The 26538-nt window shown below is 52.6% G+C and overlaps 1 protein-coding gene across 1 annotated transcript; it reads right to left on the reverse strand.

Moving 5' to 3' along the window:
* Positions 1-25887, reverse strand: TRAP1 (TNF receptor associated protein 1). The gene is made up of 18 exons (XM_086472915.1): positions 25776-25887; positions 20682-20849; positions 19180-19262; positions 18641-18781; positions 10849-10920; positions 9979-10139; positions 8656-8765; positions 8407-8480; positions 6140-6295; positions 5637-5757; positions 5442-5511; positions 4105-4252; positions 3393-3578; positions 2683-2821; positions 2110-2195; positions 1546-1691; positions 1082-1154; positions 1-805 (listed from the first exon to the last, which is right to left on the reverse strand). The coding sequence occupies exons 1-18, from the start codon at positions 25885-25887 to the stop codon at positions 704-706; spliced, it is 2148 nt and encodes a 715-aa protein (XP_086329041.1). The 3' UTR covers positions 1-703.
* Between the last annotated feature and the right edge of the window lie 651 nt (positions 25888-26538).

The following is a 26538-nucleotide window of genomic DNA, read 5'->3' on the forward strand; positions in this document are numbered from 1 at the left end:
TCTGGAAAAGAAGAGTAGTTTATTTATCAGAAATACAGATCAGCTAGGCATGCAGTTAATCCCACAGAAGAGGCAAAAAACCCTGGAGACTCTCCAGAAAGTCACACGCTGGAAAGCTGTTTTCCCATTTACTTCCCTTTCTCCACAGCAAGACCAGGATGAACTCAATTATCCAGCAGCTTGATGATCTTTTCTGCCATGGGATTGTACTGCTATGTTCCACCAACAGTGTCTGCTAATGGCAGCGATCAATCTCCATGCCAGCAAACTCCTCCTGCCTGGTCAGAGGTGGAGGTTTCTTAACAAATTAATTAATTCTGTCGGTGCTTGTTCGGAGCACAATGGTGCACAGGGATTCAGTGGACGGGGCGATGTGTTCACAGACCTAACTGGGAATCTTGCTGCCAACATCTGTTTTGGGAAAGGCCTTTTCTAGAAACAGTATGAAATAAGGCTCTTCAGGCTTGTGTCAAAAATTTGGGCATATTGTTTTAGCAGCAACCTCCGGATTTTGTTCCCACTAAGAACATCGTACTTTGAACAGGCTGATGACATACGATCTAATAATTACAACTGGCTCCTGCCTGTGCAGCGAGGGTTGGAAGTCCCCTGCATTATCCCTGGCTCCCTGCCATGCGAACCCTTCGCTGCACAGTGTCTGCAAGCAGATCAGCAAAGAGTTCATCCTTCAGTCTTCTGGGGCTCAGTTCTTCTCCAGGATTCTGGTGAGGAGTTCATTCAGCCGGCTCACCATTGGTCTGGGATCCTCATTCAGTCCTGCTGCTATCATGGCATTCTCATAAATCTGAAAAAGAGAAGAAATTAAATAAGCAGCAAGAGCGAGCTGGATGAGAGCTGGGGAGGAAGCAAATGTCACTCTCCAGGACTTGCATGCTGAGACCAAGCATGTCTTCTAGGCCATCTGGTAGGAAAACACATGGACCACAGGTACCAGAAATACCCAGAGTGGGGACCACAGAAGGATGTGATTCTTGCCCACTACAAGGGCTTCACCCTGTTCAATGCCACACATGGTGTCTGAGGAGGACGGTGCTGCTTCTGGAGAAGGCCTCACTCTCACCTGATCAAGCAATAGCTGGGCCAGATCAGGCTGACTGTCTTTCAGCTCGTTAAGCTTCTTAATCAGAGCGTGCCTGTAAGAGTGAGAGAGATCAACACTAAGACTTGGTATTTTTGGACATAACGAGAAATTTATTTCCATAATGAGCAGCTAAGCCGAGGTGGGACAGAAAAGGTTCTACCTAAAGGCCAAAATAGCTCCAACTTCCTTGCTCCTGTTCTGGGGGCTTCCCTCTTCTCTCCCATCCTGTCCCTGTAACCCCCATGGTCCTCAGAGGGCTGGACACAGTGTGAGTGGGTGGCTCATGTCGACTGCACCATGCAGCCTCACAGAATAAGGCACTGCAGCACACACTGCACTTCACAGGGAGGGCTCTGCTGACTGGCAACCTGGCATTGCCTCCGCTCTGCCTCCCAGAAAGACAGCAGTGCCCCAGGACTAGCACTGGTATTATTCCCCCTTACCCTGTGTTGATCTCCAGGGTGGGCTGCAGGAGCTGGGCACGCTCCTCTTGGGTCTTGGCCAGCTGCTGCATGCGAAGAAAGTGGCGGGCAGCCCCCATCTCAAGCACAGTGATCATGGCAGGGTGGGTGTCCAGCCGCGTAGTCACCTGTGGCCGAAACAGCAGTCAGTGCCGAGATGGAAAATGCACATGGGTTAGAGGTGGGAGAGGTTCAAGGACTGAGTCTCCTCAGCACAGATCCACACCAAGCCCCCGCTGGTCCACAGGCAGTAGCTCGCAGCTGGACCCAAAGCACTCCTTGCCAATAAGCCTTTCTAGTCCACAGGCAAGACAGTTACCAGCCTGGACGTTGCTCATTACACATTAAGATGTGGTTCTTCCACTGCCACGCTGACCATCCAAATGACAAATGCAGCATTCATACCGTTCACACAAAGGGAGCACGGAGAAGAATGATTTCTCTCAGGGTCCAAAGAAAAATCTGTGGCACCAGATCCCAAATCGACCAATCATTATTACCTCCATGGATCTCCTGTATTCAGTTACCCAGACACAGAACACCTACCTTAACACCAGTGACTCGAGAGCCTAAGGCATTTCTCATCCAGGCCATCAGATCCTCAGCCTCTTTCTCCGTCAGACGTTCTGCAGCTGGCAGGGGAAAAGGGCACATCTGAGCGTGCATCTATAGCGAGCTTTAGTCCTGAGCTCAGTCCATTTTGTACTTCCATTTATCTCTTCTCTTGTGGAAAGGGGAAGGCACCGCTCAGGACACACCTACGTATACGCCCTCATCCTACACCGTGCCATACCCAGGGAGGGCAGGCTCATGCCCTGCCAGTGCCTGCCCCTGTCAGGGCACCAGATGTACGCGAGTTGTTAAAACTCAAATCACGGAAACTCCTCACATGACATTCCATCTGTTTAAATTACCAAATCACTTAAACTTTGATCACGTGGGATGAAAGGGATCTGCAAGAACTGCAAGTTCAGAGTACAAGAATGGCAGGATGGAAAGGAGTGCTCTTGCTCACACGCTCAGGAGCTGCAAGAGCACCAGAGGACGTGTACCCTTGCTGGCTGGCACAGGGCAGCAGGAGCGCATGCAGCAGGAAGGGCCAGGGGAGCCTCACGGTACCTGGGTGGCTCTCCTCAAACTTCTCTTCCTTATAGTGATCAACAACAATATCTGTCTCCACCGAGATCAGTTTCTTCTTGTCAAACTCACGAAGGTGCAAGAGTGTCAGCTCATCAAACTGCTCATAGCAGAACAGGACCTGTGCCAAAAAAGGGGCAACAATGCGTTGTTTGGGACACAACAGTGTTTCCTCCTTCCCAAGACAACTCTGCACCAAACATCACAAGGGAAACGAGCAGGTTCAACCCCATCGCTCAGGGCCCCAGATGAGAGCAAACCCTTGGAGGGCTTTGGGTGACAGCTCTGCAGCTGAACAAGTCCTGCTGCCCCGTGGAAAGTGAGAACCAGCACTGACTCCAGTCCTGAAAGTGCCACCTGCCCAGAGGACACCTGTAGCTCCATTACCAGCCCTGCAGAGCAGCTCCTAGGCTGCTGCTCTGGGATTCAGTGAAGGTATTCAACACATACCAGACTGAGATGCCTGCACAAGTACTAACCCGCCTGCTCAGAGCATGAGACGGGTCCTTCCTGGCCTCACGCCGCAGCAGCCAGTCTGAGTGGAGACAGAGGGAGCCGGGGCAAAGACACCGCAGTAGCGGGGGTCCGTCACGGGCCCCACTGCCCTGCTCAGCTCTGAGATCCACATGAGCCCTGACCACTGACGCAGTAGCTCAGGGTGTTCTCCTGGCCATGCCACACAGCTCACCCACCTCCATGTCCTTTTTCTTCATGGCCTCAAAGTATGGGGAGTGCTCAGCCAGGTGCCGGTTGGGCGCACACAGGTAGTAGATGTTTCTGCTCCCTGCCTTCATGCGGGAGGCATAGTCGGTCAGGCTGGTCAGCTGACCTGCGGGCAGGGCGGACGATTCGTAACGGAGCAACTTTGCTATGTCCTCCTGGAAGAAATGTGCTCCTGTGAGCTGAGGGCAAGCAACCATAGCCCCACCTGACCGCTCCCAGCCCCAAGAATGTCCTTTGTAGCATGCAGGCCTGTTTGCAGCCCTGCAAAAAGGCTCAGGGGATTCTGAGTTCCTCCTTTCCTGCTCCAAATATTAAGGAGACAGAAAAGTGACCTAGGCAGGATGTAGGGCAAGCTCTCCTGAAAATGGGAATCCAGGCAGAGGACAACAGTAGGGGAAAGCCCTGCTTTATTGCCTGCTGTAGTTCAGATTGCATCAGGGAGGGCTGACAATGCAGGGTGCATACAGAGACTCTGCAGTGTCTCAAATTAAGTAGGAAGCAGCACCCAGTCAGAAAGAGTGAGAGTTTGGGCCCTAGAGAATCTGCAGGTCTTGTTAGACCCGGGAACACAAGTTATGGGCACGTGACATTCACAGAGAAGTAGCAGTCCCCCTCATCCTAGGTCATGATAGGAGCCAGTAATCTTTCCCATCAGCTGCAGTGCTTCAGGACTCCTGGTACCTTGACATCCTGCTCTGCTATCGTGACAATCCCCTCTCTCATGAATACCCCGTAGTCCTCAAAAAATTTGGCATATTTCTCAGGGTCCTTCTTGCTCTGGTCAATGAAGAACTTGATCAACCTCTTCTGCAAAACATCTCGGAGCTTCCTGCAGCAGGAGCAAGCGTTTTTAAAGATAGCTGCTAGACCAAGACAAGAGATTTTAGGTGAACATCTCTCCTTAGCAGTGTTTTAGTAATGCATTTGCAAACATGAGGACAAAGAAGAAACTTGGGGTCCACTGTCTCCATTCCCTCGTGGCTCTACATCTGTTCTTTGTATCTCAGTCAAGAGCAGTTCTTGAGCTGCAGCGACAGCTAGAGCTGTGATACAAACGTACTGCTGAAGCTCAAATCTTTGGGAACTCGTGACTCAATGATGCTGCAGTACATAACCAATGTGCACCTGGCATCTGCCTCACTCCCACAGCCACCCTTAAACAGAGGGAGGAAGTGGCTTTAAAAGGGTTACTCTTGGAGGAACCCTTTCTGAACTCCTGAAAAGCCACTGTGAAATGGCAGGGTTAATTTGGTGACTGTAGTGAAGACTGAGGCACTTCACCAGCTGTAGAATACAAAGTTAGCCATCAAACCTAACAAGATAACAGCACCAACGCTAACCAGTTGGAGCCTACCCATATACTTCCTTCAAGTTCCAACAATGGCAGATGTTTGAGAGGGGACCTGAAGGACAAAAAGTAAGGAGAAACCAAAGCCAGATCTAAGGGGTTCTTAGAGACTGGCCGGCCAGCAGCCAGCTTCACTGGGCCTCAGCACCAAACAAAAGCCCTGCTGGCTGGCACTTGATTTCTGACAAATATGTGAGTGAGCACAGCAGAGCTTTGAAGGAAATCTGGTAACAAGAGGCACAAGGTGCTGTTTGGAGATCTACACATAAATAATGGTGACACCAAAGTACAGCCCATCTTCCTAGTGCTGACAGCCGACTTACTGTTTGGTGCTGTTTTCCAAACCAGGCATTTTAAATAGCAAATCCACTGTTACTGCCGTAGACCAGAGATACTGAAAGGCAGCCTAGGACAGGAGGGGCACATGGCCCAAGCAGGTGGCAGCAGGTTGTATGACACTGGACACTGCTCTCATAGCTTGAGATGTGACTAGCACAGCTGAGAAACAACTCACTTGGAAATGCGACTACGGAAATTCTCAAGGATGGAAATGCTGCAACTTGCACGCCAGGTCCCTCCAAGCCTCTCTAACTACCCCACAATGTCCCCTCCTCAACCAGCAAGAAGCCAGAAGAGCCTCAGCAGTCCACAGCACCTACCTCTCGCTTACCTGATAAGGGCACTCTCCTGTAGCAGCTCCCTGCTGAGGTTCAGGGGTATATCCTCACTGTCCACAACACCTGGAACACAGAGCAACCCTTGAACAGTGAGGCAGAGGAGCGCCAGGATCGGGAAAGCAGCCCCTTGCCTCACCCCCTGTGGAAGCCATGGTCCAGAGCCCACTATTCTTGGTCCCAGCACACACCTCTAAGAAAACGCAGCCATTTAGGCAGGATGTCGGCAGCTTTGGTTTGGATGAGAATTTTGCGGCTGTAGAGGGCAACGCTGGAGCCCAGTTCCCTGCTGATGTCAAACATGGATGGTTTCTGCAGGAACAAAAGACAGAAGGGTAACACCAGCGCTGTGCAGGGTGCCCAGCTGCACACTGTGCTGCAGTATCTCTGTGGCTGCACCAGCTGACCGGGTCACACTGTGGTCTTCCCTACCAGTGCTGAACCCAGTGAGAGCTGAAACCTTGGCTGTCTTCCCCAGGGACCTCTCTGAGCCACCTCCCCACTCCTATTGTGGCTCAATATCCCAACAACTATCCTGTGGCACCCAGCCCACTGCAGAGATGCCACGCTGGATATTTCTCCTTGCTGTTCTGCAGCCTTAGCTGCCACCCTTCCCTATGGAGCTCTCAGATTTCCTCTTCTTCAGAGCAACTGGGCAGATGTCCCACTGTTCCCTGGACAGAAGGGCACGTACTTGCTCAGGCACGTAGAAGATGCTGCGGATGTTGAGGGGAGCGTCGGTCTTGTAGTGCAGGACGTAGCGGGGCTTGTCGTAAGCCTGCGCTATGAAGCGGTAGAACTCCTCGTGCTGCCACTCGCTGATGTCCTTGGGGTCCAGCATCCAGAGTGCCTGTGGAGGAGCAGGGAGATAAGTTCCCATCAGCTCTCAAGCTCTGCAGCCTCACAGCAGAGGCCTGCTCTTTCCTTCCAGGATGCCGGAGCAAGGAAGTAAGACTTTCAAACAGACAGTCTCCTCTGCACAGCCCGGGGGCAGTGGGATGTATTATGTACGGTTCAGGCACATTATCACAGACTAACAAATTACTGACCCTCAGCTGACCTCAGGTCACCTCTCACAGAGGTACTCTTGCCCTGCAAAGGCAGCTTTGTTTAGCCCAAAACAAAAGGGGTTTGGATAACCTCCATTGCCTCACACTTGCTACTGGCCAAGAGCATCCTGGAGAGTTACCACAGCTCAGCTGACTGGGAGTACTGGTCAAGTACCTCAAGGCCTGACCAGCAAAGGAAAAGTGAAAGTTTAAGTGGGTCTGTTGCAACCAGCCTGCCTCCCTGATGGAGGTTACTATCCCACCACAAGGTCAGCTGAGTGCTGGTGAAGCAATGCCTGGATTGCCTGTTTTCTGCTGATTTGTTCTGGAGCAATTCCGGAGATGCTTTGTGAACCACTCGGCCATCCCTGCTGCAGGGTCAGGAAGTGCTCCACCAGTACCGTTTCACACATCAACACGTGAACCGAAGTCATGAGCTCCAGAGCAGGTCCTTTCCCGTAGCCGTGCTTTCCACCTGCTGCTGCTCAAACCCCTCCCCGTGCTTTCTGGAGCACTCAGCCCATGCTCATATCACATTTAAGTTTTCAGCACCTCAGCAAAAGACTAGCATCTAGCAAAGATGTGGGAGGTTCTGCCCGTTTAACAAGCATTAGGAGCCAGCTAAAGAATCTCACGTTTCCAGCCGGGTGAAGCCCACTGCCCTCACTGCCACTCTTTGCCACTGAAGCCCTAATGAGCAGTTACTGGGACCAATACAAACATCCAGCCCACCCTCCACCTATCAGAGTCCAAGGGATTCAACCCTGCCATGCTGCCACACTCCTTAAAGCCTCTTCTGCCTCAAAGCCTTATTCCACAAGTGGCTTCATAACATTTCCAGCACATGCAAGTATCCTGGAGGGTTTGCAGGATCACAGGTAGGATTACGGACTCAACCGGGTACTAAGGTGCTTTAGAGCAGCTGTTGTTAGGTAAAGTGCTGCTTTCCCAGGCGCTTACTTGTAGCTACAGTTACCACAGTTAGACCAGAAAAGCCTCTAACTCCACAGTGTCAGCACCACGGCAAACATTCAAGAGCTTATCTAGGAAAGCCCACACCAGGGAGCTAACTATGGCTCTGTTTACAGCGAACTGATGCTGATGTGTGGAAAAACGCAAAACCAAGATCCTGGATAAAGAAAACCCCTGAAATGTGAGCATAATGAGAATAAAGCTGTGGCCGTATCCCAAGGGAGAACGGACTTTCTGATAAGAAGATAAAAGTACATGACTCTATTAAGGACATTTTACCCCTTACTCTAGTACTGCTTTTCTCTAGGGATTCTGTTCTATCGATTGTCAGGTAGAAAGAGAAAACAGCCGTTTAAAGCTGTTTCTGGTTTTGTAATTTAAAGGAAACAGCTAGAAAGCCTTTGGAACAGAAACACTATTATGCAGAAATCCAAATAAATATCCATGACTAATAACACCAATTACAGAACATTAGATAAATTAACATGATAAAATATTTAAGTACAGTCTTGAAAGTCTGTACATTCAGTCCTGCATTCCAGGAAACAAAAAAACCACACACATGCTCTTTACCTGCTCTCTTAGGTGAGGAAGCTTTAAACAACCAGAAAAGGAGATGCTGGAGAAAAATGATTCCTAGATTTTTGTTTTAAAGATAATTAATATCACCGAAGTGATTCCTGCAATTGTGCCAAGAACTTTTGACTAAAACGGACCTGGCTGCACTGTAATTTGAAGTGGTCCGAAAACGCCAACATCAAGCAGTCCTCAGCTTGAAACCCAGGCTGTGAGCTGAGCCACTAAAAACCGACCACTCCCTGGCACCGGCTGTGCCGTGCTAAACTAACATCCCTAGAGGCTTTATGCTGTTTCCCGGCTCCAGTTGAGGGTTACAATGGTTTATCTCCATGAGTGACCTGCCTGCGGCCCTCCTACTCACCTGCAAGGTGTTAATCCTTCTCCCATTGAGGTACAGTGGGAAGCTGATGAAGTTGCTGTATTTTGTCACCACCTCTGGAATGGAAGAGTCACGTTTGTGAAAACAACACAGTAAGAATTTCCTCAGTAACAGCAGGCAAAAGGTGTTCCAGGAGAGGAAAACCACTGTGAATTCCCCCCCCACTCGCGGCGCACCAACAGACTTCACACAGCCCCTCAGCAGGTAACGGCATTTCCCTCCTCCACTCACCCTTGACTCGGTCTTCATTTGCAAACTCCTTGCAGTCTTCTTTGAGATGTACAATAATCTTAGTCCCAGTTCTGACACCAGATGCTTCTGCAATCTCAAACATTCCTGAACTAGGATTAGAAACAGATCCCGTGTCAGCGTGTGCCTCAGATACATCCACAATGGGACATAAAAATGTTTTACTAAACGGAGAGCACACACAACACTTCAGCACCAAGAGGAAAAGGCAAAAAAATCTTGAACGCCTGAAGGCTCCCTGCGCCTCTGAGAACCCCCCCAAACATGTGGCTGTCTTCCCTGCAGACTCCAGACCCAGGACACACTGCGCTGCAAAGGCACCAGCAGCCTCGACTGAAAAGGAAACAAACTTGGAGCTGCGCGAGCTTAGCCTTCAACTCCTCTCCTACACTTCCTACAGCGACTGCAACACCCAAGGCTCCTGCCTTCTCCCTTGACAACTCTGACTTGTTCGTGGGCCCTCACTCGTACGTCCATGGGAGAATGCAGTAACTGGACACAATGCAAAGCAGCTGGGCTCTGCTGAGGACAGCCCGCTCTGGATGACCATTCCTGCCCTATTGCTAAGTGAATGCCACGTGGGGATCAAACGCTGGTGAGAGCACTGACCCAGGGGAGAGAACCCACAGCGATGACAGACAAGCAAGCCTTCAAAGTGTACAGGCTGCAGCCCACAGCAGCCTGACTGCAGCCCAAGACAGTCTGAGGTCTCAGCTACAAGATGTTTTTTCAAGAATTTGAATAAATTAGTACGTTCTTTATTCGTAGGGGGTTTTAAGGGGATGCAGAGCTTGTCACCCCCCCAGAAGCTCCAATTTCAACACGGTCCAGCAGTGCACAGCTTTGCCATCACAGATGTTTGCAACTTCAAGCAAAAAGCCACGGAGCACACAGATCCGACCGTCAGAAGACAAGTGCCTACAGAGCCACAGCACTGCGCGAGCCCTGCCTGCTGGGGGTGCCCTCCAGAAAAACCCAAGGGATGAGTAGCCCAAAGAGACTCAGTTGGTCTCTCCAGTCTGGGGCACTGCTAAGATGATTGCCTGCCAGCAGAGAAGGAACAGGAGAGGCAGGTACTCTCTTTGTCCACAACACGCTTGCTCTGACAAAGCAAGCTTGTCCCTGTGGTTTTCAGCCTGGCACATTTGGCCACACTTTGTTGCCATGTACAACCTCAGCAGGATCTAAACCAGTAAGCCTGGTCATGAAAGATCACACAAGCCCTGTCTTGCTTTGCACAGCTTTCAGTCCATGCCTGCTCTGGACACAGCCCATCACCACCTCCATCCCATTCTGCAGCCTTACCCGTCTGAAGACCAGTGGTAGCCCGGGCTCCCCGGCTCTGCAGACTGTGAGAACACCTCCACTTTATCGGCCACCATGAAGGCTGAGTAGAAACCCACTCCAAACTGGCCAATGATTTTACTACTTGCTTCAGCTTGGCTCTGCAGAGCATCCAGAAAAGCCTGGAGGAACAAAGGAGACATCAAACAGCACACAGTGACTTCGGGTGCTACTGGGAGGCTGCAATCCATCCTCCAGCTGGGCTCCTCATGCACTGGTGCAGCCCTACACCAGGTACCACAGCCTGGCAATCCAGCACCCTCATCCCTGAGGATGGTGCCCAAGGAAAAGTGTTTCTCCCACAGGAACTGCACCTCTAGAAAAAGGGAGCATTGCTTAGGGCAACACTCACTGCCACTAGCAGTAAAGGAAAACAAGCAAGGGCTCAATCAGGAGCATGAAACCTTAAAATGGGGAATTCAGAGATGAAAACAAAAAATCAGGTACATATATGTCACAACTTGCCAGCATGAGGACACAGCTGCTGCCCGCCTAGACACAGGGTGAATGCTGAGCGAGCACATGCCCCTCCACAACGACGGCTTGGGGAGGAAGGCATTTGGGAGCGAGGGCAGCCACATGCAGCAGCATTACACACGGGGCCCGCGAGCACTGCTTGGGCATCACGGCCCTCCCACAGCACACAGCAGAGACCACCAAGAGCTGGAAGACTCCACAGATAGGTTTCACCTTCCAAAAGGGGTGTAATTTCACAGCTGGGCTGGGGGCCAAGGACAAAACAGAATGAGAAATTACTGGGAGGACAAAAGTGGCTGTAATTGAGGACGACTCTTCTAAGCAGGGGAGAAGGGGTGCCTCATCCCAAGTTACCTTTGAGCCTGACCGAGCAATGGTACCGAGGTTAGAAACCAGCTCCTCCTGGGTCATCCCCATACCTGTGTCCTGAAAAGAAACAGCAACTGTAGCTGAAATATCACTAGAGCATCGCTTTAGCAAACAGCACCCAAGCAACTTCTGACTCCCACTCTCTCCCAGCCAGCTGAGCACTAAATGCAATAGCAGACTTCTAGCTGTGGCTCCACCTGCACATGGTCAGGACAGTGGACTCAAAAGGCACAGAGCTCCAAGGGGCAGCCCCAGCTGCCTGGTGGCTATAAATCACCAGAAAGCTCAGCAGCTCATGCCATTTCTCGAGAGAAGACAAAAGCATGCCAAGATGGGGAGGTTTCTACACCTCTCTAAAAATGCACAGGATGACAGCGCTGGAAAGAGATCTCAACCCAGACATGGCCCCACTGCGCCAGGTGCTGTGCACGTACGGAGACAGTTTCCATTCCCGAACAGGCCCAAAGGGGAGTTGAGGAGCTGTGAGAAGCAGCTTAGTCCCAAACCGCAGATGGGGAACCGATGCCCTCACACCAGGAACCAGTGGCAGAGCAGTGAACCCCTTAACTCTCAGGTAATGCAGCCCCTTGTCTACAAGCACCACATTCACTGATCCCCACGTACTCTTGTCTTTTCTTTCCTCCTCTCCACCTCACATTATGCTCCACAAGACTCGAGTATGAAGCTGTCAATGGCCAGGTCCCTGAGACCTGGGTATTGTGCCTGTGGGAACAGGCTAACCCCAGCTGGAAGAACAGCACAGTGGCCACACCTCACGCTGCTTTGTCCAGGCTTCAAAGGCATGTGGCCTGTTGTCATCCCCAGTTTAATCCAGATTTGCACTGCTGTGTGCAGATAAATCTCTCCCTGCTGCTAGCACAAGGCTCAGGCAGCAGACTCCACAGTAGCACCATCCAGAAAAGGCTGCAGCAAGCCTCAGACTAGGCTGCAACTTTGCCACAACACATTTGCATGACCCCAAGGCAACACAGACAACAGCGACCCTCAGCTAGAAACGGCCACCCTCTCACACAGGACACCAACAAAAATCTTTCCCACTTCGTGGTCCAATGTATTTTCACGCTTGCTCCACCCACATCTTCCACAGAGCTAATGCCCTCCAGGGTGCCACTTCTGAAAACCAAGGGCCATTCCCCCTCCCAAATCCCAGCAGCTTCTCTACCTGACAGAAACATCCCGAGAAGCCACTCTTACAGGTTCTCTGAGCTACTCTGTAAGGCAGCAGCAGCGCGAAAATTAGCCAAGTGAAAGGTGATTCTCATTCATGTGAGTTCAGCTCTCCTCGAGTACCTGTGAGCACAGTCATTGCAGCTGACAACAGCCTGCACAGGCAGAAGCGGGCTCACACGCTCCCAGTGTTGTTAACGCAGCGGTGGGATTCAGTGTGCAGGAGTCAGCAAAATGAGCTAGAGTGGAACTGGCTGCTGCTAAGTGGCTTGGAGGTCAGATACCAGAGTGACTTCTGGCACAGCACACCTCTACCACCCATGTGAAGTATTTACTGGGCTTATTTACTACACATTAAGTTAATACCGGTACATATTCTTTAATACAGTGTTTATCTCCACTGACGGACCAAACTGTGGTCAACTTGTGAGGTTACCGAGCGAGGCACCATGTGGGTAAGACATTCTTCTGCATCCCCACAAGTCACAGCACAGCGACACCTTTCCCTTGATTAAATATGTTAAGGCCAGTCAGTCGACTTGGCCGAGTAAAGGGATCATGCCCAGTTAAGATCTCAACAGTGGGAGATGAAAAGCCAGGAAAAACAAACAGGGTATGGCAAAATCTCAGGAATCTGACATGGTTGCTTCCCCCAGGGAAGAAAAAGCCAGAAAGAAAAGTTTTCAGCATCTGGTTCAGGTTTTGTTCACGCCAGACCCTGAACAGAACTCTTAACTCCTCTGATCCACTCCTATTTATAGCACAGAATGTCATACCCAAATCCCAATATGTTAAAAAAAATAAAATATATATATCCCTACCCCATGAATTTATTTGGCTATTGAATTCCCAACGCCCTGCCAAACTTATTGCAAAATGCTTAATGGCAGTTCCTGGAGACTAGTTCGATGAGGGTGAATCGCAGCGAACAAAGGGAGCACGGCTCAGAGCAGTCTGCTCCCCCAGCGGCGCCGAGCTGCTGCCAGGGAAAGCGGAAAGCGTCCTTTCGGCCGAAGATCCGGGCAAAGCAGACCCTTCCTACTGCAGGAAAGCACCTGGGCGGCTCACGATGAAAACGCCATCGAGATTCAAACCGCTCTTGCCGTGTACGTGTTTCCTGCGGCTGGCCGTGGCACGGCGCTTCTCGGCTCCCTTCACCAGATGGTGCTGCGCCGGAGAAAGGGAATAAAGTGGCGGCGGCTGAGAGACGGGAGCTCGGCTTCTGCAGAGCAGGCCCTCTTCAGCGACGGGGAGCAAACGAACCTGCCCACAAACAGCCCGCCTTGGGCTGGGCCGTCGCGAGCACTGGCAGCACTAGCTCCAGGAAACCCAAGGAAGGAGCTGGCGGGACTTGCGCTGCCTTTCTCGCATCGCTCGGCACTGCTCGGCCTCCTCGTCTTCACCAGGAATGACCGTGCCGTCACACAACCCCCCGCAAACACTTTCTACCCGCCATCGGCCAGCGTAACTGCAAGGATTGCCATTGCTCCAGCAATGTTACAGCTTTTCGTCCCTTGCAGGCAGTTTCAGGACCTCCCTTCAGTCTGCACGAAAAGTTTTATCAGGCAGAAAACAGTCACAGCAGAGTTAATCATAAAAGCACGGAGCAAACTGTACGTGGGGCTTCACAAATTACAAGACGTGAGGGATATGTTCAGACTTCAAAGTGTCAAATGCTTCTCCACAGCTTGGAGAAACCCATCACTGCACACCATGAAACGGAGTTCAGTGCGCTGACACTTCATTAGCTGAAGGTTAATTACAGAAGCCCTTCTGTTACTCAGCAGAACAACCACCTACTCACCTGGTTGAATTTCCCTTCTGGGACTTCGCAGGGTGCAGAGTTCAGCCTCCCCCTGAACCACCCCCTCTACAGCCCTGTTCCTCTGCAAGACAACACAACACGCTGCAGACCTTCGCCCCATCTTCTGAGGGACTCTGAGGAGCTCTTTGGCCACACTTGTTGAACTACGCTTCTAAACTAAGTAACATTTACCCCGAAGGGGCAGCAGCTGAACGTTGCTTTTAGCACCTTTTTGTGTGTGCAGCCCTCCCGGATACCCCCGTGCTGTTGAACTGCAGCAGACCTTTATGCTTTCCCTGCACTTCGTTCTAACCTTTGTGGCGTGGGTGCTGGACGCTTGCGAACAGAGACTATTCTGTGTAACGAGGGCTGGGTAACTGCCCGGCACGCAGTACCTCAGCGCTCCCTCCGTGAAATCCTCTGTGTTTGCTCCACAGCCCTGAGCACCTCCGTCTTCCTTGACAGAGGGGTAAAGGAACATCTTCAGCCCCACTATCAGTCTCATCAGATCAGTCAGTCCGCAGCTCTCATATTCATATCATGCTTTTTTGATAAAGCGGAAACAAACTGCACATAATTACAGCAAGAAATCTAGTTTAAATCAATAACTGGCTTAGTTTAGCTGGTAAACAAGAACCTATGTAATGTAACGTCTTTGCTCGTTACCTGAGTCCAATTTAAGGTACTGCAGAGCCTCGTTACACCAAACAATCCATTAACTAAGCATTAACCGCTGCCTTTGCCACAGCCGCATCTGAAAGAACGCTTGCAGTTAGAGGTACACATCTGAGCTATGGTGCCTTTCGTTCTGCTTTGCTGCAAAGCAAACACTTGAAACACTTTTTTCAGTGCAAAATCTCAACGGAGCACCAGAAGAATACTGACTACATTACAAAATAAGGACTTGCTGCTTTCGCCAACTGATAAGATAATAAAATCCCAAAGTGTCCGACTAACAAGTGTCCCCCCTGTTATTTAAATACCTTTCTTCTAGAGACTTAACATTCACAAGACCAGGACAGCAGCCGCGCTGGAGCAACGTTCTGGTTTAGAACCAATACGGCATCGGCAGCAGTAACCAACAGAAGAAAAGGCACAATAAAACTGATGCATACGGGTACAAGGTAATCTTGGCCTAGTGCATGGGAAGCGGTCCAAAGCAGAGCCTGAGGCTTCCTTTCCAATAATTCCCTGTGTTAACATTATTCCCTACAATGCCAAGCATTGCTACAGGCTCAGCCTCTGCCCATCCAGGTCTAAACACCTGCTGTTCAGAAAAGCACTTCCTTTTATCCATTTTGAATTCCCCATTTTTGAATGTGACATGCTCTTATTCTCACATGGAGAGGAAGAAAAGATTCTGCACTTCCTTCCCTAGGCCACAGGTTATCTGAGATGCGTTTGTATTTCTGGTTCCCTGGCTTATTTTCTAAAGATAATGCAACAACTGGAACTCTAACCCACCCCTCCAACCAGTGCCACTCTTCTGTAAGCTTAATTCCACCCAAGGCTTGTTCAAGTACAGACAGCTTTACCCCTCTGTCTCCACCTGCATTACTGTTCCCTTTCCTACTCCCCTCCTCCCTCCAGCCCAAGTGGCAGAGGGACGGTGCAATGCTGCACACAGCTAAGGACGTAACCCTCTCTCTGCTGCGCCTGGTAGCACAGGGTGGCTGCCAGGACCGGCTCCCCACCTGCACCAAGCTTTGGTGGACACGCGGGTGCACCTGCTAAAGCCCAAACATCTCGGCACCTTACGAGAGCCTCAGGACAGCCCAGTCCGTGTTGCAGACGGTTTGTACCTGGCAAGTCAGGAGAGATCTGCTCAGTGATACAGGGAGCTGTTGCGGGGAGGAGCGGTGTTTGCAGTCATTTTAACTCCTCCCAAACACAGCAAACTTGTTATTTTGTGGCTTCAGAGATGCTGATTTTGAATGACGGCAACAGTGAGAAGAAAACCCAGCAAAGAGAACTGAGCAGCCCAAGCTCTTGCAGCAATTATGCTGCTTACCCTGCTAAAACAGCAGTCACACTCCCTCACCCAGCAGCAGCAGCTATTAGCTCTGTAAACATTTCAGACAATTTCCTCTGAACTGCTAGCGCTGTCCTAGCCCTAAATTAAGCAGCAGCACCAAGCGCAGCTTCAGCCCCCAAGCTCCCACAAACCCAGGGTTACCACCAGCTGCCGCAGTACGGCAGAGCTGTGCGGCAGCAACGCCGCCTGCACCGCAGCCAAGCGCCTGTCACCAGCCGGCCACGGGCGGCCTCATGCCGGTGTTGAAGGAGAGCTCTGTGGTCACAGGGCTTTGGGGTCTGTAAGGGGTTCTCTGTTCCCACCTCAAAGGGTCCAAAAGCGCGCCTGTAAAGCCTCAGCACGCAGAACTGCAGAGCTCTGCAGGTCTCTCCTCATTGAAAACACACCCCTAACATTTGCAAGTGGATTTTCTTAAGAGATCTGACCTTGCAGGCTGTGGCTGCTACCAGATGGAGCTGTCCTAGAAACAGAACAAGGCAGTCTTCAAAGGGGTGGAGGAAACACTGCAATTTGCTAAAACAACAGGACTTTGGTGAAGGAACTGAGGTGGTGTAAGCCAGTGGATGAGACAGCGAACATTTCCCTCTCAGCAGATACAACGCTTGGCAACGCCTAGGTAGGGTATCCCTGAACGAGGACATGGTATTGAAATTCTGAGTCTTGCCATGCTTATGATGGAAATCCAGTCCTTGGCAGAGAAGTAAGCAGACCTGCAGTCACTTAACAGAGATGAATGTAGTCCTTTACTGGAGCTAGATAATCCTCCCAGGAACACGCCCGTAAGGGAGGCCATCACACATTACAGACCTGCCTTTTCTCAGCTGGTGAGACAGGGAGATGCTACAGGGCTTGAAAGGGGAGGGGAGAGATCCAGCAGATCCAGGGGCCAAGAGCAGCATGAGAAACTGAGGACAAGGACCGAGGGATCAGAGTGAGACAACGGGACCTTTCTAGAAAAAACTGGGGCGACCATTGCCACAGATCACACATGAAGGACCTGCTGCTTCTGTTTGGTGGGTCCTAGTGGGTACAGAAAACAAAACAGTGACTAAGGGACAGGTTCTTCTCTGCCTCAGGCATTGCAGGCAAGTTTTTTTGCACCTTTGCATTCCTGAAAGGTAGGGAAATGTCCTGAATGAGGCTTGTTCAAAGCAATCGTTACATGCAGTATGTTTCTTCAAGAGGTTATAAATAAACCCTTCACTGGAGGTAAGGAGCTTTAGGCACTACTGAGAAGGCAAACCTATTAACAGAGATTGGAATAGCGCTGTTCTCTCTCCCTTCTCAGACTGCAGCACTGCTGCAGTTCAAAGCTTCCCAGTTAAGACTCATTTAGTCGCATTAGAGCTGTGCGGGCAGCTAGGTAGGGGGTTATAAAAGACAAATCCCTAACACGTGTAATTGGGGACAACGTCAAACGCACCCCATCTGCAAGGTGGGCAAACAGGTCTCTCAACCAAACCGCCAAAGAGGAGGACAGCTTCCACAGTTGTTGGCCACGAGTTGTAAGAATGTCTTGACAGGTTCAGAGGCTACGTGTCCACTGTGATCGCAAGAGGGAAAGACGAGAGCCAGGCAGGAATGACACCCTGCTCGGGGCTAAGGGAGAGCTCACTAAAGAATCCGTGTTACATAGCAGTCAGAAAAATGCAATAAGCGGGTGTGATAGGAATAGCAAAGCCTCTGCATTACGGTTTGAGAATCTTGGGGTTGATGACTGTCTTGCCCACTGACGAGCGCTAACTTCCCCATGGCAACCGCAGCTGCTCGTTCTGCAGAGAAACAGAAGTATAAAATAACCAAGCAGCCTCTAACAGCCAGTGCTTTTGTCCCACGTGAGAAATATCAGATCAGGTGCTTTGTCTGTGCCACATCTCCCCTGGACCTGCTACGGTCAGCCTTCACTCACATGCTGCTGCCTGCCTCATTCTCCGCTCTCCTGAGAACAGTCCTCAGCTACACCTTCATGGTTAACTCTGGTCTGTGAGGAAAGTTCCAAGAAAACATCAAAACTGAGCCTCAGCCTTCCACCCTGAACAAGAGCAATCAAAGTGCAGAGAGACCAGCTCCACCCTCCCACTGAGGCACACCTGCGCTGATCACGCCCTCCTGCTAAGCATTTTGTCACCAGTCGGGAACAACCAAAACCAAGGCTGCAGAAAGGACAGGTAAGTGCTACGGTACTGCCACAATCTACAGTCCCACCTGGACGTTAGGCAGAGCCTCAGCATCAGCTGGACTTAGCCTGTCCTGGAGCCCAGAGACAATCAGCAATGGGAGGTTCTTCTCACCACCCCAGCATCTCCCAGTGACCGAGGTGAGAGGGAAGGTCCGCGAACTACCATGTAACACCTCAGGCTGAAGGAGGTGAGGGAAATCCTCCCCAAAGGTCAAGATGAAACCAGACTCCCAATGTTTCCACTAGCGAGAAATGCACAACAACCTAGGAAGCGCACCAGACAAGGAACTGGGAGAAAAGCTACTGGTGGTTCCTAGTAGGGAAGGAAGGAGCAGCAAATATTCCTACATGGTGGGGACAAGTGAGGAGCAGATAAATTGGTGGTTTCTCATCAAATCCTGAGGTTAGAGCCTCAGGAACCAGTGTCCAGCTGAGGACACAACACTTCTTAGGCAGGCCTGGGAATCCACGGGATTGTGCTGCCACTCAGCTTCCACTGACCCTTCACAGGACAAAGGCTAGTGACAAGAGCAGCAGGGAATAACACTCTCCTGTTACCAAAGGGAGGTACCTGGATAGTGATGGTTCCCTTTCCACTGTCTGTCTGCAGGTGGATCTCCATCTCGGGCAAGGCCTTCCCTTCTGCCATCAGCCGATGACGCAGTTTCTCCAGCGCATCGCTGCCATTGGAGATCAGCTCCCGGATAAATACCTGGGGACGAGACACAACCCGACACTGCAGCCTGTCCTTGCCCACTGCACAGGACTCCCAGAGAGCTGGGAACCCATTGCCTCCTCACAAACTCATTCCCAGCTCACTAGAAAAAGAACTGCATTTCCCCATTATCTGCCAGGAGAACAGTGTGTCCAAACTCAGTGTTAAAGCTCTGAGGCCCACAGAGTCACCTGGCCGTACCTACAAATTGCTTTGAAAACACATTTTCAAGGTGTCTTAAGAAAACGTTATTCAAGAAAGCACGCCATGTGAACAGCACCGGACTTGCTGGGAAACTGAGCAGGTATTCTCCCAGCTCAACCCTTTTGGCTGTAGCCCCTGACAGACGGGGCTTTGCCAACGGAAAATCTACCAGCAACTAGTGGGTACCTTACCTCCTTTTCTGAGTACAAGGAACGGGCAACAATGTCCAGCAGTTTCTTTGTTTCAGCCTGAAACTCATGTTTAGAGGCTTCACCTAGAATAAAATCACAAACACACTTTTAAGGCACTTCCCCAGGGTCCTCTTGGGAAGGAAGGCAAAATTGCAGACTTACCATGTGCTTCAGCTTCCCAGGAGCGAAAGCCTGAAGCGGGATGGAGCACAGGTATCTGTGGGCTCCAACAAGGTGACAACAAAGGTGGTGTTTACACACCCCTGCGAGGCAGCACGCTTTGCAAGGAGACACTCGGCCTCTGCGACTCAGCTCCTGGCACACAAACCTCAAGGCAGTCAAACCCTGCAGTGCTGGTCACCATGTCTGGGCTGCAGAGCAATCAGTAGGGACAGGCAGTTCCTCTTGCTCCTAACACGTGGCTCCATGCAATCCCCAACCACTCTCTCCAGTGCCTCCCGTGGTTTATAGCCTGCCTTCCATACTCTTCCTTGACTCAGCCTTCAAGGGAACCACCTGCATGTGCCCTGCTCCAAGACCCTCTACAGCCAGGCAGCATTTCTCAAGCCCAAACAATACTCAGAGCCTGAAGCAGAAAAAGGCAGATTCTCAAATGTCTCTGTGGAGGCGGCGAGGGAGCGCGTACGTACAGCCACCTCTGCAGGTAGCCAGCTGTGCCCAGAAAGAGAATTTGCCTCAGAAAGAATAACACTACAAAACATCTCTGCTGATGGCCTTTTAAAAATAGCATTTCTGCTGCTAGAGTCACTAGAGAACCCTGAAGCAACCTGGGGGAAGCCATGGGTCACACATCACCTCTGCCATGCCTTGCTGGCGAGGACCTGCATTCCCCAGTGACGGGGTGAAGCTGGGGTGCGGACAGCGGCAGGAGCAGTGCATCAACCCCACCGGGGGCTTCACAGCCTGGCAGTCTCAGAAGTACCTGCCAGAAAAACCACAGGAGTGTGGAGTGAAGATGCTATTTCTGTGCTTGAATAACTCACGTGACTTTGCTTCAAAGCACCTCTCCCTGGAGATGTGCAGAGCAATTCATTCTAACCAAAAGGTTGACACCTGGATTCTCATTAGACTTCCACAATCCACAGCAATGACCTGGGGCAGGCACAGGTTGCTTTTGGGACAAAATGTCTCTTTTTAGGCAAATTCTAGTGCCTGTGGAGCCTCTACGTATGCACATGACCATTAGTTGCCTGGCTAAGCCCACAGATGCAACTTCTTTCAGCAGTCTTGATGGCCTCATTTCTCAGTAAAGGCCTCTCCGATCTACATGTTCCAGTTTTGGGGGGTTGATGGTGCAATGCAAACTCAAACTGTACTCTGCCAGCTTGGATGCGACAGCCAAGACCTGTACCTCCTCCAGAGGCAGAAACAGGACTGCCGAGGGCTCACCCTCACAGTCAGGGCACAGCCGCACCTAGACCTGTCCCAGGTCTGCATGTACCCCAAAAGTGCTCCCACAGGACACCTGTGCTCGTGCCCACCTTTCACGTTCTCCGTGTTGCTGATGATGGTGTGCAGGGGCTCTTCTTCCTTGTTCTCCACTGGCTGTGTGCTGTACGTCCGGACAGCAGAGATACCAGTGGCAGGAACGTTGTACTGGAGGCTCCAGTGACGGAGTATTTGTCTTTGGAGACATGCTGCTCCTTTTGCTAGAAGACACAATTGAAGATCTTTCAGTATAAACCACAAGTATCAGCAGCAACAGGAGCTCTCTTTAAAGGTCCCACGTAAGCAATCCTGTGGGGGGTTACACTGTCCAAGCAAGACTGAAGCTCCCTTGCCATCGAACACCCACCATTTCCCTCTGGCATTGCCCTCACAGCGTAAGAAGGGCAAGTTGCTACTTTAGACTGTCTCTTTGGAACTAAAATTCTAGCCAGAAGATGACAATTAGTAGCTTTCACAACAAATTAACCAGTGAGGACAAGGCAGCCTGCAGCTTTCATTGCTGTTACCTGGCCAAGCTGAAGCAAAGAGGGAACACTTCAACTCCCACATTACTGCCAGTGAAAATGTAAAGCCCTGGTGCAAGCAAGGCAGCCTGGGCCTCCAGGAGATGCCTCTGCTGCACACACAGCTTCTCAGGACACCGTGCTAACACTCACCACCAAACAGGCCTCTAGGTACCAAAATCTATTTCCTCCTGCTCATTTTCATCCCACCAACAGCAGCCAGCTCCTTTCCAACAAGCTCATCCCATATCCAACTCCAGCCCCGTCTGGCCCCTATCAGCCAGCTGAGCAGTTACTTTATGGCAATAAATACGTGGCCCTTGGCTGTCCGAGCACAGTTAACAGAGCACAGGGATTACATCCTCCGACAAAGCCAGCTCTGGGGTCAGCAGCACACGCAGCAACAAAGCAATCAGCGGGGGAAAGAAGAGGTCAGGAAATGGCACCAGCCCCGCTAAGGACTGGGATTCCCAATTCTCCTCCTTCCATTGTGCCCAGGTGAACTGAACAGTCTTCTCTCTGTTGGGGGATGAAACAAAGCCAAACCTGGCCACAAAAAGACCACTTGCAGCACGAGAGAGCTCTGTCCAAAGGCAGTGACTTGCTGTGATTTCTGAATTGTAGTGAGAATGGCCTGTGCTGGAGTAAGAGCGCGGAGGGTGCGGATCTGAACGTGCGGCTGCGCTGGGGGCAGGCGGTGGCTCGGCCTTCCCCAACCCTACAGTGAACATAAACGGACAGGGCTGTTTTGGGAGGCAGAGGGGTGACCAGGATGGCCTAGGCACAGCGGGGGGAATCTAGGCAAGCAGCAGAAGTGGCTGGAAGTGGTGACAAGGCTTTTCTTACGACTCACTGTGCTCACGGGCCGTTTTGTCAAGCAAGGAAAGGAGGCAAACCCTACAGCCTGGGCCTGCAAAAGGCACAGTTTCAAGGGGTACTTTCTTTAGGTGAATGGGTACGAAACCACCTGAAGACTGAGCTGAGAACCACTGGCATGGTGAGAGGCCCTGCACTGCACCTGCAGCCTCTCTGGAAATGGCTTCTTTGGCACCCACAGCCCTCCAGTCCAGGCAACCCACTGGGAGAGGCCTGGCTCCCTCCTGAACCTTCCTCCACTTTGTCACAGCCCTTTCATCAACATCCCTCGTCACCCTACAGCTCACCTTAGGAGGTCTCAAGCTCCTTTCACAAGTCCTCTGCAAACCTCCTCCCCACCTTAGCAGGCACTACAGCCAGTATGGTCATCGAGAACACAAGTCTTGCTGCCCCAGACCATCAGGCTGGGCTCTCACTCACTCCAGATCAGGTGAATGCGAACCCCTGAGCTTTAACAGTGCTTGTAGCTCCTACACCTCGTCCCCAAGAGCTGATGGACAAGGCTGTCAGTGCTCATTCTTCCTCCTCCTCACAGAAAGCTTTGAATCAAGATCCATTTCTCCAGCCAGAAGCTTGAATTACTCCCCAGTCATTCTGCCCTTAAAGAAAAGAGCCCACAAATAGTTCTTAATGCATCTGAACACCTCCCACACACATCACTGTTCGCTCTCTGCGTCACAAACAGTTCTGCCGCATTATCACAGGACACGTTCTTCATCTTTCATTCAACTGCCTTTCTTGGGCTCATCTGAGAAAGCAACAAGGAAACCAGCCCGGGGGACTGAAGCGGAAAGCAGCAGAGAACCCACCGTGGGGCTGTCCAGCCTGTCAAGCCTCAGACAGGAAGGGCCTGAGTCAGCCCAGGGTTTACACATTTTATTTACGTATTTACACAGGGTTTATATATTTTATGCTCATTTTATGCTACATGGTGTAGGAAACTTTGAAAAATCTGCACTTGTATGTACGCACGCACACACATTTCCCAGTGAGCAGAAAAAGAGAGGGAATTTTGCTCCCTCCCTGATTCCGGAATCCAAACAAGAAGCTGATCAGCACCAGCTCTGTCATCAGGCCACTTCTGTCATCAGATCTTCAGGGAGCAGCCCTAGAGCCAACAAACAGGTCACCCCCCCAGCCCATAAACGCTATCTGACTCTAGAAACTACGGCTATTTATAATTCTTGATGTATTCACATTTTTTGCCTCCCTACCTCCAAAACACGATAATAAATCACTGTCCATCAATTCAGAAGTTATTTTTGGGTTTGTGTGATGTTTAGTCTTATCATCCTTAATTAAGAGCTCGTCCTGTGCCAGGTAGAGACAAGGCTCATTAAATGCAAGCCGCAGCATCTTGAGAGCGTTTGTCTCTTGCAGAGCCCTCGCCTCGCCACCAGCGGAAAGGCTCCTGGCAATTCTGGATATAAACCCCACAACTATCGGCACACAAAAGCTATGGAGAAAGTGTCTGCCGTGCAAACAGGGTAAAGCGACACTGAGAACGAGCCCGGGAAACAGATTCCTAAGACGGAGAGATGAGGAAGGCACGGCTCTTGCCCTGGTTGAGTGCTGCCATGTGCTGGGGCAAATCAGGTCTTTTGATATCGAGTTAATCAAATGCTGGGTGTTATCACAGCCCACGTACCTTCCTACTTGCATCACTGCCCCACCCGCACTGTGAAAGACGGCAGATACCCACGTCACTCTCCAGCTTCCAGTCCGCTGTGAATCCCAAGTGATCCTCTGCGTGTGGCCACAGAGCGGCCTTGCACACAGAGAACATGCCACGGACAAGGGAAGGACCCTCGGTCTTAGGGACTCCTTCCCATCCAGGCATCAGGATGCCTCAGGGATTCCCAAACCCAACCAACCACCCTAGGAAACACAGCCTCTTCTGGGAAAAGGACTGCAGCGAGCCAAGCCGAACATCAGCTAGAAATTTAGGGTGGGAAATCGAGCACAAAGCAGTACACAGCTCAAAACAAAGAGGGGAATTTGGGTCAGCAGAAATTACCATAATAGCTTGATTGCTGCGCAGTCGCAAGCCTGAGGATGCTCCTGCAGAGAAGAGCACTAGCAACGAGACGCTTCCAGCTCAGCTCTCACCAGAGGAAAGGGCTCTCTAGCTGGGCACCAGATCCTGGACGGATCTAGGGAGAAGAGAGTCCTTAACTGATCTGCTCACACCAACACACCTCCCGAAAAACTCGGCACCAGCTTCAGCCTTCAGCATTGCGAGAGCCGAGAGAAAACACTGCTGAAGGGAAGGGATGGCCGTCCCCGCAGCCAGGGATCCCTGCCCACATCCAAGTGGAAGGACACCACCTCCTGCTCCTCCCTCTTTATTCCCACCCCACACAGCCTCTGCTCACTGTTTTTCCCCTGAAGGACCTGAACGACAGGTTAAGGAATAAAACTCTGGCTCTGCTGGAGGACATCTAACCCCACAGAGGCACATGGCTTCCTTCTCGGACACGGACGCTAACAAGCCACTGGGGATTTCTGTGGTGGAAGAACTGAATTGCCCAGAAACACCCAAGTGGCACTGAATGGCATCATAAATCTAACAGCCCGACCCCGACAGTGACCCCAGTTGTCACACGATTTCCTCTGTCACATTTTCTCTTCATAACCCACAGGGAAACCACAGACCACACTGACAACCTACCAATCTGTCGATTAGGGGCCAGATGAGGAAATGCTGAGCACAGCACGGGCTGCTCGCGGAACACACGCGGGAAGCTTCGCACCAGGCCTCGCTCAACGACAGCTCCCGAGCACGTTTCCAGACCTGCGCACTACGGCCTCGGTAAGACGGTACATCCTGAAACCGAGACCTCAGCGGCTTTAGTTCCTCAGCCTTTAACCTTGTCAGCTCTTAGGGGAAATCTTGGGTGCAGCCCTGGGAAAGCCAAACCCTTCGGGCTGGTCTCAGGTTATCTTGTACTTGAAACGGCCAGAGAACAGCACAGCAACGCTGCCGCCTTCTGCTCCTCTCTCCCAGCACCCAGCTGACCTGGACATGCTACGCACCCTGCATGTATGACCCAGGACATGAGCCTGGGACACGCCACATGCCCTATATGAGCCAGGACATGAACGTGCCCGTGCTATCCCCCCTGTATGAGCCAGGGCACGAGCCTGGACACACCACAGAGCCGGACAAGCTATATGCCCTGCAGGTATGACCCAGGACATGCGCCTGGACGTGCCACACGCCCTACATGAGCCAGCAGACGACCCTGAGCACGCGACTCCCCCTACACAAGCCCATACGTCCTGCCCTCCCGCGGGACGGGGCGCTTCCAGCTGCGGCTCCCGGGGGGAGCGGGGGCTCCGGCGCGCAGCTCCCCGCGCCGCGGGGGGGCACGGCGGCACCCCACCGTCCGACTCCGGCGAGCAGGCTGCGGCGGGGCCCAGCCCAGGGTGAAGCCCCGCTGCTGGTGCACACCCGGGCCCGGGGGTCCCGACGTCCCGAGGGACGCGGCAGACGCGCACGGGGGTGGGAGCAGCCCCGGGAGCCGAAGGACCGCGACGGCCGGCGGTGCCGGCGGTGCTGCAGGCCGGGGCCGAGCCAAGGGAGACCGGACGCTGCCTCAGCCCGCCGGGGCCCGTGCCCCAGCTTCATGCCGCCCGCCCCCCCACCCGCTCCCCACCGGGCCTGCGGCTCCGGTCCCCGCCAGGGCTCCGCGCAGGTGCCCGGTCGCGGCGGGGTGACGGCGCGGCGGGGCCGCCTCTGCTCACCTGCGGGCGCCCGTGGCCCGGCCCCGGCCCCGGCCCCGGCCCCGGCCCCGGCCCCGGCCCCGGCCCGCAGCAGCGCCGCCAGGCACCGCCCCCGCCGCGCCGCCGCCGCCATGCCGCGCGCACCCGCCGCCGCTCTGCCGCCGGGCGCCGGGCGATGGCGTCACAGGGCGGGGCGCGCGGGGACGTCACGTTCCGCCGCAGGACGCAGCGGGGCCCGGGACCGGGCCTGGGCCCGTCGTCCGCAGCGCCGGGAGGCGGCGGCCCCGCGCCTGGGTGCGCCCAGCGGGCGGCCCCGCCCTGCCCTGAGGCGGCTGCGACCCTTCCCGCGGGCACGGCCGGGCACAGCCGCCGGCTGCGGGGCGAGGCGCTCCGCCGGGAGAGGGGGCGGCCTGCGGCTCCGCTGCGCTGGGTCCCTCCCACCCGGCTCGGCTCGGCTCGGCTCGGGTCGCCCACGCGAATCCCGAGCCCGCGCCGGGGGCCCTTCCTGCTGCGGGTTTTCAGGGCTCCGCTGCCGCGTCTTGCAGCCGTGGGCGCCGCTTCCAAACCTTTCCCGTTTCGATGTCTAAACCCCCTCCCATGTTTCTGCCACCCTGAGGTCTTGGCAACGGGCAGCCAGACACACCGGTTACCGAATCGCCCACCTCTCCCCGTACAGACCCCCGTGAGGGTCCCTCACCGCTAACGAGCCCGTGTGTGCGCTGCAGGGAGCCCGTTTCGTGCCACAGGTTGTGGCAGAAGTTCGGCTATTGGGGCCGGTGAAGCT

This window comes from Leptosomus discolor, chromosome 14 (assembly GCF_034619465.1).
Source record: "Leptosomus discolor isolate bLepDis1 chromosome 14, bLepDis1.hap2, whole genome shotgun sequence".
In the NCBI taxonomy this organism is placed as follows: domain Eukaryota; kingdom Metazoa; phylum Chordata; class Aves; order Leptosomiformes; family Leptosomidae; genus Leptosomus; species Leptosomus discolor.